This window comes from Coturnix japonica, chromosome 11 (genome assembly GCF_054131305.1).
Source record: "Coturnix japonica strain WE chromosome 11, WE-NBRP24, whole genome shotgun sequence".
NCBI lineage: Eukaryota > Metazoa > Chordata > Aves > Galliformes > Phasianidae > Coturnix > Coturnix japonica.
Window position 1 is genome coordinate 21,492,403 of NC_140673.1, and position 12,624 is coordinate 21,505,026.

A 12,624-nucleotide genomic window follows, 5' to 3' on the forward strand; every position below is an offset into this window, starting at 1 on the left:
TGTTTGTTTGAGGGCCAGAGCCACCCAGGCCATTGTCTTCTGTGCAAGAGTTGGCCTTAAGGAGCTTTTCCCAAACATAGGTAATACTTGGGGCTGGAACAGTGCTCGTCACCATGGTAAACAAATAAAATTAACAAATGATGAAAGAGAAATTGAACTTTCCACCAGGAGTGAAAGCATCGGGGGTGACACAGTGAATGAGTGGCACCACTCCTTCCCAGCACTTGCCATAGAGCTATATATTCAGTGTATATGTATAGGGAGCAGTTGTAAACCCTCACTTTGGCTACATGCAAGGGTTGCACGAAGGGGGAGGAGGAGAAAAACTTGTCCTGGGCAGGGAGGGGGGGGAGCAGGATGGGATGTGGGAGGGAGAGATAAAGGGTGCGAGAGCTATCAGCTCCATCCGGGACAGAGTGGGGATGGGGTTGGAACATCTGTGCAGCTGTGATGGGGTTGGTGGCAGATAACACCCAACGCCTCAGCTCTGGGGTTCTGCCCACCCTGACGGTGACTGCCAAAGCCATAGGGATGGAAGAGAACAGTGCTGTCCTCCTGCACACGGCAATGCTGCAGCTGCATTCACCTTCAACACAGCTTGTAAATGATGTATATGTGCATATGTGCCATCTTCAGTACAGCCTATTAATGATATAGATATATACGTACATACACCACCTTCAGCATAGCCTGTAAATGATGTGAATATGTGTTTATGCCACCTTCAACATTGCCTGTAAATGACACATTTATGTATATATAAATATACACTTACCTATACATATAAACGACTGATGCCACCAGCTCAACTGTTTGTTAACGTGTTTAGAGTGCACCAGGCTCTGACATACATGTCTACTCTTCCTTTTTAATTAAAAGAAAGGAAGAATTCCTATAACTACCCACCATTGCCTATCGCTGCCTATTGAGCCATAGCCAAACACTGCCCAGCTCTGAGCACAGCACCATTGCCCCCAGCAGCCCCCAAGGGGGACAAGACCACCACTGGGGGACCTCTGGGGACATGCAGACAGTGGGTGATGGTGCCCAGGCACCCGCCCAACACAAGGGATTGCTCCATACCAACACTTCCTTCCTGCTTTCAGGATGGGGAAATGGTTTTGCAAGGGATCTGCTGGCTGTTGGCAGCTTTTCCCAGCTGGGCACAGAGCTGAAATGCCAATGGGTGTAAGGGGGGGAGGGAAGAAAGGAAAGCGAGCGGAGGCTGCTTTGTAAAACTTTATTTAGAAATATTCTTGATATATTCATTATATATATATATTTATATGTACACACACATTACAACAAATGTGTTTTCTAAATAGCACATCCACAGTGGGTCGAGAGCCAGGGTACCTGGGTCTGGTTACTTTGTTTCTGCTGGAAAAAAAAGGGTCAAAGAAAAAGCAGAAAGCCAAAGGGAGGGCAGCAAAGAGAGGGATGGGGCTGGAGGAGAAAATAATGGAGGAGATAGGATTCAATCACACTGTACGATGCTGAGAGGCAGCGCTGCTCGAAACAGAACCGGGGCGATGTTCCACACACGGAGACGTGAAGCAGGCAGGAGGGAAGGTGGGTGGGGGAAATGTACCATTCAATCACGATTAAAGGACAACTGTACATACCCCGGGAGGACGGCAGCGTGCTATGGGCAGATGTGCGTGTGGGGACTGAGGAGGTTGTACCATTGGCCAACTGTTCAGCTACCAAAAAGGGAGAAATAATAATAATAATAATAATAAAACAACCAGAATTCTGGGGGATGAGGAATCTCAGAGTGTTGGTGTTTTTTTTCTTGAAATAATTTGACAAAAAAGTGAATGAGACCCCCCTCTCCCCAGGTCACCACCCCCTGCCCATCCCCAGTGACACCGGTGTCTACAGCAGCCCCTCGTGTTCAGCATTGCCCCATGGTAACCCCTTCACTTAAGCTATCCCTGGAATCAGGAGGGTTCATTGTCCTCCTTCTCCCCACTACACACAGGGGGATACTGTTGGTTTCTGAGAATCTGGGGCTGGGCTCAAAGCCCTGGCTTGGGCACCTAATGCACCTGCTCCATGCTGAGAAAAGTCTCAGCCTATTATTTACAAGAGGCCCTAAAACCAAGCTCAAAGGCTTTCTCCCTTCCGAAGGACATGTTTGGATTGTGGTGTAATGCAGTGATTTCTTTGCCTTGGAGCCTCTGCACATGGTTTGAAACAGAGGAACCACATAGCACTGACGCGTGGCCCCAAACCAGCACTGCAGCCCCTAAGCTCTCAGGGTGATCCCATCAGTGCTCTTAGCACTCACCCCATGCCAGGAGATACAGCAAGGCTGCGGCTCCTACCAGCCCCTGCCAATCAAGGGCCTCCTACTGTCTAATTGCATCCAGCTTGTGAGCACTTGCAGGGATGCACTACCACCACCACTTTCACACAACAAAAAACTCAAAGCATACCACCGAAACCCTTTTATAACCCTATGTACACACAAACTGTTGATGCATCGTTAATTTCTTTCGCTTTCTTCTTTTCCATTCAAATAAAGCCCCTGGTTCAAGGGGAGGCATTGCTAGTCAACTTTTCTCTCCTGAACCATCTCTGAGTTTCATCTTCCTTGAGAGAAGCTCAGCCCTATGAGAAACCTCAGGGGAAACTTAAGGACACCACTGTAGGACTTCACCCACTGTGTTACAGCACAGGGTTGGGAGTTCAGGGGGCAGCGGGGAGCACAGAACACCCTATGTACCTTTATGTTCAGTGGATACTGCATGACGGCATTGAACAGAAGGAACCTCACATCATAAATACAACACCCCAAACAATCCAACGTTAGGAAGAAGGGAAAGTAAAGGGGACAAAAACGATTGGAAAAAATAAAAAAAAAAGAGAGAGAGAAAGAGAGAGAAAAAAAAGAAAGTCTTAATCCTTTTAATAGTTCTTTTGCCGAGGGCATTTTCACCTCATTAAAAAGATACAGTCAGAAGGTCTTGGTCAATGGGAGCATGGCTCGGACCAGTTGCTTGTGCTCCACAGCCCTATGCTTCATTCCTCATGTCCCAGCCGCGTGACTACTTGAGAAGCGACCCTCAGGCAGCCCCCAAAAAAACCCTCAGAAAGCTGGAGGGGTGCTGGCCACGTTCCCCTCCCATCCTCAGAGTCAGTATGTACAACGAAGACGACTTCAATGCTTTTCTTCTTCGTACGATCCCGTACCTAAACACCGAGCGTCCGTCCCATTCGGTTGGCCAAAGTGCCAACATGGGCCGAGCAGACGGGGAGCCAAAGGTCCCAAATCCCACCCGCTTGGGTCTCGCAACCCTCTGAGCGCTCGGGGAGCGATTTGGGGTCATCACCGCTGTGCGCTGCCTTCAACGGGGAGGATGGCATGGTGCAGGTTCCGTGCGTGCTTGGAGTCGAGCGTGTCGTGCTCCTCCGTGAAGCTGTCCGGGCTCGCTGCTCCATCCAAAGAGCTTCCACAGCTGGAGTTCGGAGACAGCATGTCCTGCAGGAGGTCTTCCTGGACTATCCCCGAGTCTTTGTTCACTTTGCCCCTTTGGTTTCCTTCCTCCTCCTGGTCGTTGAGCAGCTTGGCCAGGAAGTTGATGTATTTCATCGCCAGGCGCAAAATCTCATTCTTGCTCAGCTTTTTGTCAGGTGGATGCGTGGGGATGAGTTTGCGGAGCTCTGCGAAGGCTCCATTCACGTTCTGTTGCCTCCACCTCTCCCGGCTGTTAGTGAAAATACGGCGGACCACCTTCGTGTGGGGACCTGCAATTGCAATGGCACACAGTTATTAGCAGTGCCCACCGGGTCATAGAATCATAGCATCACAGGATCATTAGGGTCGGAAAAGACCTCTGAGATCACCCAGTCCAACCATCCAGCTACCACCAAAACTGTCCTTAACCGTTTCCCTCGGTCCCTCGTCTCCGTGGTTCTTGAAACTCCACCACCTCCCTGGTCATTTAATAATTTGCTCATTTCTCAAATTACTCAATTTATTTTAGTCCCATCATCAAGGCACAGGACCAGGAGTGAACTAGCAGGAAGCTAACCAAGGAGCTCACCAGATAGCTTTATTTTTCTATCCCAAAAGTCACATCACTGGGACAGAAGAAATAGGCATAAGCCGAGGCTTTAACAGCTCTGAGATCCCAATATCTTCCTTCTGCCCTGATGTCACTGGGATCAGAAGCTGGCAGAGATCACCAGTTCTCTGGGTGCTTCATGTGGTGGGGCAGCAGGACTCGCCCTGGTGTAACACACAGTAGAAGTCCTTGCCTGAAGGGTGACCGTGGGAGGAAGACAAAGCAGCCATATTCCGGTAGGGCATGTAACAGAGGAGGTGTTCCTGTGCTCAGGAATACAATCATCCATTCTCCCTCTATCAGTTCTCCTTTCAGCTCATCAAGGCAGCTCCTGATGGCTTGAGGTGACATTGCCTTAATGCTGAGAGAGACCCACAGCAGAAGTCAGCCCAGAAGTAAAGTCAAGACTGCAGGTCCTTGGGTCCACAGAAAGCAGTGTGTGGAAGGAGGCACTGCCGTCAGCCACCTCCATCCTCACATCCAGGACTAACTGGCAGTGGAAGGACACAGCAACCACAAGAAACTATGGGAGAATGACTGTGCTGGAAGGAATAGGGAACATCACAGGCAGTGAAAATCACCACAAATTCAGAAGCAAAGTTTTTCACTTAACACACTGATGAGTTGCACCCTAAAGGATGGTCTGTGGGATTCCTATCACACCCCATCTCTCCTCTTGTGGGGATCAAAGGGACCTCAGCCAACAGAGCTGCCTGGCTCTGCTGAGTGCAGTGACAACATGCTGCCATCTCCTACAGCAAGACAATTCCTGCTCGTAAATGCTCTTTCTGGACAAAACAGAGCACACAGCCCTGGATTTAGGAGGTGCAGCTTAACATCTTGTAGCACTCATAAGGGAATAAGGAAAAAAAAATATGTGGATCATGTTAATTATCCAAAGATCTCAATCTTCACAGGCTTCCAACACATCTCACTCACAGGAAGCTGCCTACTAAGAGTCATCACCTCATAAAATGCTGAAATCAAACATCAACCTGCCCATTTGCCTCCCCAAACAAGATCAAGAATAGAACAAATTCTGAAGCCACTGCAATGATTGATTCTTACATCAGTGCCAGCAACTGAATTGAAGAAAGAATGGGTTCGGGGTGAAGTGTGTCAAGCAGTGGAAAGATTTAAAATACCCTTTAGCTGTATTATAATGGAAGGTCTTCGTTTCTCATAAAGAAGCCCCCAAATGAAGCCAAGCAGTTGGCTGCAAAGTTATGCCTGGATTTTGTTCCAATCAATGGGTTGATCAATGCTGGTTGAATTGTTATCCTAATTACAGATCTGAGGAAAAAAACAGCAAGAAGAAGAGCTTCCAAAATGACAGAATATCCTCTCAGATATTTTTCCACACCTCCATATCCACGTGTGTGTGTGTTTTGTACAGGGTGGCACCATCACTGTGTGCTCTCCCTGTTCCCTGCATACCCCCGCAGTGTGCCTTCACTATCTGAGCCCCCAGGAGCACAGGGACAGCCCAGCAGTGGTGACATGTGCTGAGTCTTCATGTCCATCCAGTACTTGTATTCCTCCCCTCAAAACTGATCCTAATTCTGCAGACTGACACGAGGTGGGATCTGCAAGATTGGGCCCTACCTGTACGCACCTGGGGCCAAAAATGTGGATGTAATCAGATATTGTCCCACTTTGCAGAATACAGAGTGTCTATTTCTATAGCCATAGAATCATTGAGGTTGGGAATGACTGCAAAACCATCCAGTCCAAATCACCAACCCATCCTCACCATTGGACCCCACACCTCAACACAGCCCCAGTGCCTTCCTCTATTCATCTCAGAGGGACCTGTGGGGCCGGCTGCCCCCAACCAGCTCCTCACACTGTGCCCAAAGGCACCAACCACGCTGTGTGTGTTGTGCCTTCCCCAATAATGGGCACCCACTGCATCCCACCGTATTCCCCCTTCACACATCGGGCTTTTCCCCGTACTCACCGTCGGTGATCTCCATCTCGTAGGGCGACGGTCTCCTTTTCACCCGATTGCTGCCGTACATGGAGAAGGAGTCCGGCTCGCCGAAGAACCCGCTGCAAACAGAGGCAGAGCGGCGTGAGGCGGCCCCGACCGCTCGGGAGATGCTCACGGAGCCCGCAGCCCACGAAGGATGTAAGAGGAGCCCGGCGTGCGCCCGTGGGGCCATTTACCGTCCCTGGGGCTGAGCAGGGGAGCTCCGGGAGCCCCGCACAGCTCAGCCCCTTATGCCCATACACCACTACAGGACCACAGCGAAACGCCCCATGTCGGCTCTGCCCGTGGTATTTCTGCCAGGCTTTCCCTCTCCCCCCCAGCTCTAGGAACGACAGTTTTTCGTTCCGTTCTTCTGCACTTTTTTCTTCTTCCCCCCTTTCTTCCTTTGCAAAGTTTCCTTTCTTTTCCTTTTTTTTTTTTTTGGCGATGACTCAGCCCTCCCCCAAACCCCTTTCCCCCAAACCCCTTTCCCCCAAACAACCCCCTTCCCCCCAAACAACCCCCTTCCCTCTTCTCCTTCCCCCTCAACCCCGGGGACGCGGTGGGGGCCGGGGGGAGGCACGGACCTGCCGATGGTGCCCAGCGGTTGTCCCAGGTTGTAGAGCATCGCCCTGCCGGGGGGCTGCAGCGGCAGTGCGGGGGGACTCAGCTGCACCATTCGGGCTTCGCAGGCAGCTTCGGCGGCTCGGCACGGCTCGGATCCCGGCGCTCTCTGCATCGCCTCCCCCGCCGCCTCTCGGCTTTTTATGTCCAAGGAGCCCCCCCGGCGAACCAACTCGATGACGGGCACGGCGGCGGCGGGGGGCCCGGGGGAGGGTCGGCCCGCCTCTTTGGCCGCCCCGTTGAGCAGCAGCTGGGGCTCGGCCGGAGGCTCCATGCCCCCTCGGCTGCTGTCGGGCTCGCTCGTGGGCTCCGCTTCGGGGTCGTGGCGGCGGGCATCGCGGGGGTCACTGCTGGGGGGCGGCGGGGCGGGCGGCCTGTCCATCGTCCTGCGGGGAGAGCAGCGCTCGGGGCGGCCCGAACCCGACAGGGGGGTCCCCCCGCTTCTGCGGCGTGATGTCACGCAGCGGTGGCGTGACGTCACGGCAGAAACACCTCCAACCCCCTTCCCTTGTACCCCTGTACCAATGACCCTGGAACCCCCCCCATCCACACACACACACCGTACCCACAGGGGCAAGGAACTAGAAGGAGGCCGAGGGTTCTCCCCGCTCCGTTTTGAGGACATTCCGGTCCATTAGGGGGGATTTTTTACTTTATTCGTACTAGAATAATTGTTATTAATTTTCAACATGGAAACCGAGCTCCAGGCGCTGCCCAATGGAGGGGAGAAACGCTCACACAAAGCCCCGCACCCCCATGAGCTCAGCAGGAAGGAGGAAGGGGCCCCGGCTCGGAGCAGCCGCGGCCGCGCACGGCAATTGTCTGCGGCCCCGCTCCCTTCTTTCTCCCCTATAACGAAACTATTGCGACAGAGCCGAGGGCGGGCAGCGCTATCGCGACTATTTCTCCTTCTCCCACCGCCCTCTTCGCTCTTTCTTTCTTTTTTCTTTTTTCTTTTTTTCTCCCTATAAATAACGGTGCAAATCTCATTCCCGACATCCCCGCTGCTTCGCTTTGGGTCAATAATTATCATTTCTGGGTTGATCCAACCCCAGAGAAAATCATTATTATTATTATTATTTTGATCACACCTCTCCATCTGTAATAATAATAATAACAGTCATAATAATATCAGCCGTTCAACCCAAAGCTTTACCGCCTGCCCCCGCCCTGCCAGCCCTCCAGAAAGAGCATCTAATTGCCTATTCCCATATTGTATAGGAAGAGATTACTCACATGTGTCATATTTAAGTAGGGACACCGCGAGTCTCTCCCGTTTCAACAAAAGCGCTCTCAGTGTCAGGCTGAATTTACTCCTCCCACCTCGAGGTACTTACGACTTTACAGAGAGGAAGGACACCCGCATCGGGATAAAACTGCTAAAGCCTGGGAGGAAGAGAAGGGGGGGAGAGAAAGGGAGAGAGAGGGTGGGTCTGGGGGACACGGGGATGGCACCGAGGGGACGGGGGCACCGCGCACAGCCCCGGCACACGGCCCGTAGTTATAAGGAGAGGGGAGAAGTGGTGTCTTTGGGGGGAAAAGGATGAGAAATTTAAGGGGAAAGCTGGTATATTTGGGGGGAAATATAATATATTTAGGGGAAACATTAATAAAGAAAATTTAAAAAAAAAAAGAGGGGAAAAAAAAAACACGCATATTTTGGGGCTGAATTAGGTGGGGTTTTGTAGGATGTCTCCTCGGGAAGGAGATTTAGGATGGGGTCGGGGTTGGTTCGTTCCGATGGGGCCGCTAATAGCGGCGGGGCCGCTGCCGGAGCCGCGGAGCTCAGCGCGGAGGACCGGGGCCGGTGTCCGCCCGTAGCGGCCCCGCTGCGATCAACAGGAAGGAGAGAGCCGTGCCCCCCCCCGCAGCAAAATGCCGAGCGGGGGCTTTGCTCTTCGTTAAACAACGGAATAAACCCGCCGGCTTCTCCTTTGGTGTTTTTCTATTTTCTTTCGTTAAAACGAAATAAACCCAAAAACGCCCCAAATCCGCCGCTTTTTCGTTTCGTTTAGAGGTAATTGTAGGGAGAAAAATGGAGGGGGGGGGGCATTAAATCTCCGCCCGTTCTGTTCTGCGCTTCCAACTCCTTTTGTTTTGCGACCGTGGATGGGCAGAAAATTTCCACCCCGGCCACTCACTTTTCCCTGTGCCCTTGGTGGGGAGAATTACACCCAAAACGGAGAGAGAAAGGGATGGGGAACGGGGTGGGGAGAAACCCCCATGTGCCGATCGGCGGTCGGTTCAGGCCGGGCCCCCCCCCCGGCTGGGCAGTGTGTATCTCCCCGCATCGCCCCTCATCTCCCCACAGAGCCCCGATAGTGGGAGCTGCACCCAGAGTAGAAAGAGGGGGGTCGGTTAGCAAGGAAAGACAACCTCAGCCCCCCCCCCCGCCCCCATAATCAAAGGAGAACAACAGAGAGAAAAAAAAAGCCCAACCGTGGAAAAGCCGCATTTGGCTTTTCTTCCCCCTTCCACCTGTCTTTAACAGGCTGCAGAAGACCCCTACGTGCCCCCCAAAATCCCCCCTCCGCACCCCCTCCATCGTGCCCCCCTCCAGCCCCATCCCGCTGCTGGGCCCGATCCCTCCCCACTCACCATTTGCTTTTCATTGGGAAAAGTGAGTGGAGCCATTTTGTGGCCTACGCATGGCGGCTATATTTGTAGTAATGTGGGGTGGCTTCAGCTGGGGAGGCTCTAATTCCACATCACGTCCAGTTTCCTATTTAGTATGGAGAGCGGAACACTACTGCAATGTGGCCGAGAGAGATAAAGCCCCAGCAGTGGCCCGCCTGCCCTGATAAGCTTCTAAACCCATTATTTATGAAATGATTCATTATTATTTGGCAATTTTATCGAAGGAAAGCGGAAAATTATTGCAGGGATATGCATAGGAATAACTCCGGAATGCCTTCTAGCTTTTTATGTGTGTGTGCTTAGATGCTCTTAAAAAGACACTGCAATAGGAAGGGGAAAAAAAAGAAGGAGTAATAAAATCTTGCACTGCTCTGCCCGAGTCTCTGAATGGCGATCCTTTATTTTAGTCCTCTCGGAGGTTATTATGGCCCTGGTTTTTTGTTTTTTATTTTGTTGGGTGTTTTTTGGGTTGGGTTTTTTTTTCTGCTTTTTATTCTTTCTTTATTTATTTTTTATTTTCTTTTTCTTTTTGATGGAAGATGTTCTCCGTTCTTAATTAAATTTAATGAGCCGAAAGAAATCGGTGGGGATGCTGAAAGAGAGGGAAGGGGTGTGGGTTGCTTTGGTCCCATCCGCAGCCTTCATCCCCCCCCCCCCCCCCCGATGCAGTGCGGGTGTCCTTAATTAGGGTTTGGATTGGGGTGGCTGAGAGTCCCCACTGGAGCATGGGGAGGGATCGGGCACAGCTCGGCCTCGGGAAATTTGGGATGGGAGATGTGGGGTGAGCTCAGAGCCGGGCCCAGGGGGGAAGTGGAGAAAGGGGGATGGGGCTCGTGGGGGTGAGAAGATGGGAATGGGAACGGGGGAATGGGAACGGTGCCGGCCTTCCCCGTGCGGGCTTTGGGGTATGGGGTGTGGATAAAGGGGCATGAGGGCACCTCCCCACGTTGCCCGGAGGATGAAGCGGGGAGAGATGGGGATGGCACAGGGTGCAATCCGTTATCTCTACGTCCATCGGTCCTAAAGACGGCGGCAAAGAGCGATATTCGATCCATCGGGGAACCCTAAAATCAACGAAATTACGAAAGAAATGGCACGGGGAGGCTGGGATCACGGCGGGACCTGCCTCGGGAAGGGCCTCGATTCCCTCTACGGGAGAGTGGATCTTCTCCGAGCCATTCCCGGGGGGAAAAGGGGTCGGACGGGTCGGGCGGAGCGGCCGCACCTGCCGGCGGGGATGAGCTGGGGGTGTGCGGGTCGCTATTGTGTCCCCGCCACCTGCACGCACACGGGGCTCGGGCTGGGAAATGCCGGAGCTGTTATTCTTCCTTTCACTCCTTCCCCTCTCAACCTCCCTCTCTGGATGCGGCCGTGGGAGATGTTCGCCCCCCGGGTCGCGTTACGCTCACGATGCCGGCAGTGCGTGCGCTGATGCGTGCGGAGGGGCCGGTCACGAAGCGCTGGAGAGCTCCGCCGTGCCTCCAGCCAGGAAACACGACCATTTTCAAGCCGGCTTCTCTAACCAACAGGAAGTGTTAAAGATAGAACAGCCGGGGCTGGGCTGGGGAGATTAGGAAGGCGAGCATCTTCTGCACGCCCCCAGCCGAAGCCCCTCGGAGGGGTGGGAGATGATTCAACGTGGCTGCGAGGGACCCTCGTTGGGCACAGGGCTGCATAGAGAAGCTGGGGGTATCCAAACCATGGAGGCATTTAGCACAGGTTGGATGGGCCTGTGCTGATGATGGGCAACCAGCCCACAGTAGGGGGTTGGAATTGGGTAATCAGCAAGGTCCCTTCCTATCAAAGCCATTCTATGAACTGTAAAGCCTTGGATAGGGCTGGCCCCCCTCCCCACAAAGCACAGCATGAGTCTGGTTGCAGCTCCAAGACTGAGCATCTTCCAGTCGCTCAGCACTGCACCATGAAGGGAAATGCAGCTTCAGGGCAGGGTGGTTGATTTAGTTGGTTGGTAAATTAACAGCTCACTCGCTCCATTTGCCATTCAGCATTACACGATATAACTCAATGCAACACCACACCCCCGTCCTGAGCTGTGGGCAAGCAGTTGGGCTTTTGTTTTCAGATTGGTTCGAGCCCCACAAGCAGCTGAAGAAAGTCTTCCAACTATTAACCAATACAACTGTCATCTTCCTGTGTTTCCAGACATTTTACAATAGGAAACAAAGAACAAAACCCCTACAACAATAGCTCGGAGGTATGAATTGCCTCATTCATCCCAGTGGAACGTCCAAAAAACATTAACTATTTTTTGACTACTTCAGCAGAAAAAGAGGCTGCCAGGCAGTGAGTCTGGACCTGAGCCATCAGAAATGGAGCATAGGACATAGGACAGGTTCCCTGCTTCCCAGCATAGGAAAGTAAAAGCTCCTGCAAGGCAGCAGATATTGACATTGATGGCAAAGGAATGGGATCCTGACCCAGCTTAATGCAAGCTGCTGTTTTCTGGTCCATATCCAAGCAGTCAAAGCTTTGCTCTGAAATAGCAAGTGGATTATTTTACCTAATTCTTTAGCTCACTATGGCCTAAGAGGTGGTAGATGTTAGAAAACACTCTTGCCAGTATAATCAATTATAATTATCAATTGCTATGCTCTTAAACCTACCATCAACTAACTACTGTAGTCCTTTGGATCTGAACAGGAAAGACCTGGGACGTCGGTGTGGGTTGCTTTAATTTCTAGTTTAACATCCCGTGAGCAGGAAAGACAAGGTCAGCAGCAGAGGCTGAACTTGCATTGAGACAATGCCATCATTAACACAGATCCGAACAAACTTTGTTTGAAACTCCAAGCGTGTTGATGTCACAGAGCCAGGATGAAAACAGATGGCTCTGCTGTCATTCAGCTCTGCTTGGATGTTATGGATGGTGGGAACTGGATTAAAGCGCAGCTTCCACTGCTGCTGCCTCATTTCCAAGTCCAGGAGGTCAGAAGGGAGCTGAGTTACACAGCGCTGAGCTGCGGCCTTAGGACTTGCCAAAGGAAGCAGAGCTGTCAGAGCCAGCACTGAGCACCTGGGACATCCAGCAGGGAAAGAAAGAAAGCACAGACGTGTCTGTGATACCTAAGGGGAAAAAAAAAAACACCAAGCAGGAGTCAAACTGTTAACAGAAAGGGAACAGTTAATTGATAAGTGAATTCCTCAACTTGTGGAGCAGCCCTTTTCCATAATCCCGTAACAGCAATTTCAGTAATAGACCGTAATGCTTTCACAGACTAATCTGTATGTTAATAAGGAACAGAAGTAAAACAATTTTTTTTTTCCCCCTTATTTTTGCTTATCCCACCACCCAAGACT

The 12,624-nt window shown here is 51.8% G+C and overlaps 1 protein-coding gene and 1 long non-coding RNA gene across 4 annotated transcripts; both read right to left on the reverse strand.

The window, feature by feature from the left end:
• Nucleotides 1–1,226: 1,226 nt before the first annotated feature.
• On the reverse strand, nt 1,227–9,414 carry TAL1 (TAL bHLH transcription factor 1, erythroid differentiation factor). 3 transcript variants are annotated; one of them, XM_015870519.2, is made up of 5 exons: nt 9,268–9,405; nt 7,906–8,055; nt 6,633–7,055; nt 6,034–6,125; nt 1,227–3,753 (listed from the first exon to the last, which is right to left on the reverse strand). In XM_015870519.2, coding segments are annotated over exons 2-5 (936 nt in total). In that variant the 5' UTR covers nt 7,908–8,055; nt 9,268–9,405; the 3' UTR covers nt 1,227–3,334. The 3 variants fall into 3 exon arrangements, 2 of the variants coding, with proteins under 2 accessions (XP_015726005.2, XP_015726004.2); XR_014932828.1 differs by lacking the exon at nt 7,906–8,055 and adding an exon at nt 4,053–4,615 and having other exon boundaries at nt 2,510–3,753; nt 9,268–9,414; XM_015870518.2 differs by lacking the exon at nt 7,906–8,055 and having other exon boundaries at nt 9,268–9,406.
• Nucleotides 9,415–10,249: 835 nt separating this feature from the next.
• Nucleotides 10,250–10,826, reverse strand: LOC146759058 (uncharacterized). The gene is made up of 2 exons (XR_014932830.1): nt 10,532–10,826; nt 10,250–10,370 (listed from the first exon to the last, which is right to left on the reverse strand). It is a non-coding gene; the product is annotated as an uncharacterized LOC146759058 (long non-coding RNA).
• Between the last annotated feature and the right edge of the window lie 1,798 nt (nt 10,827–12,624).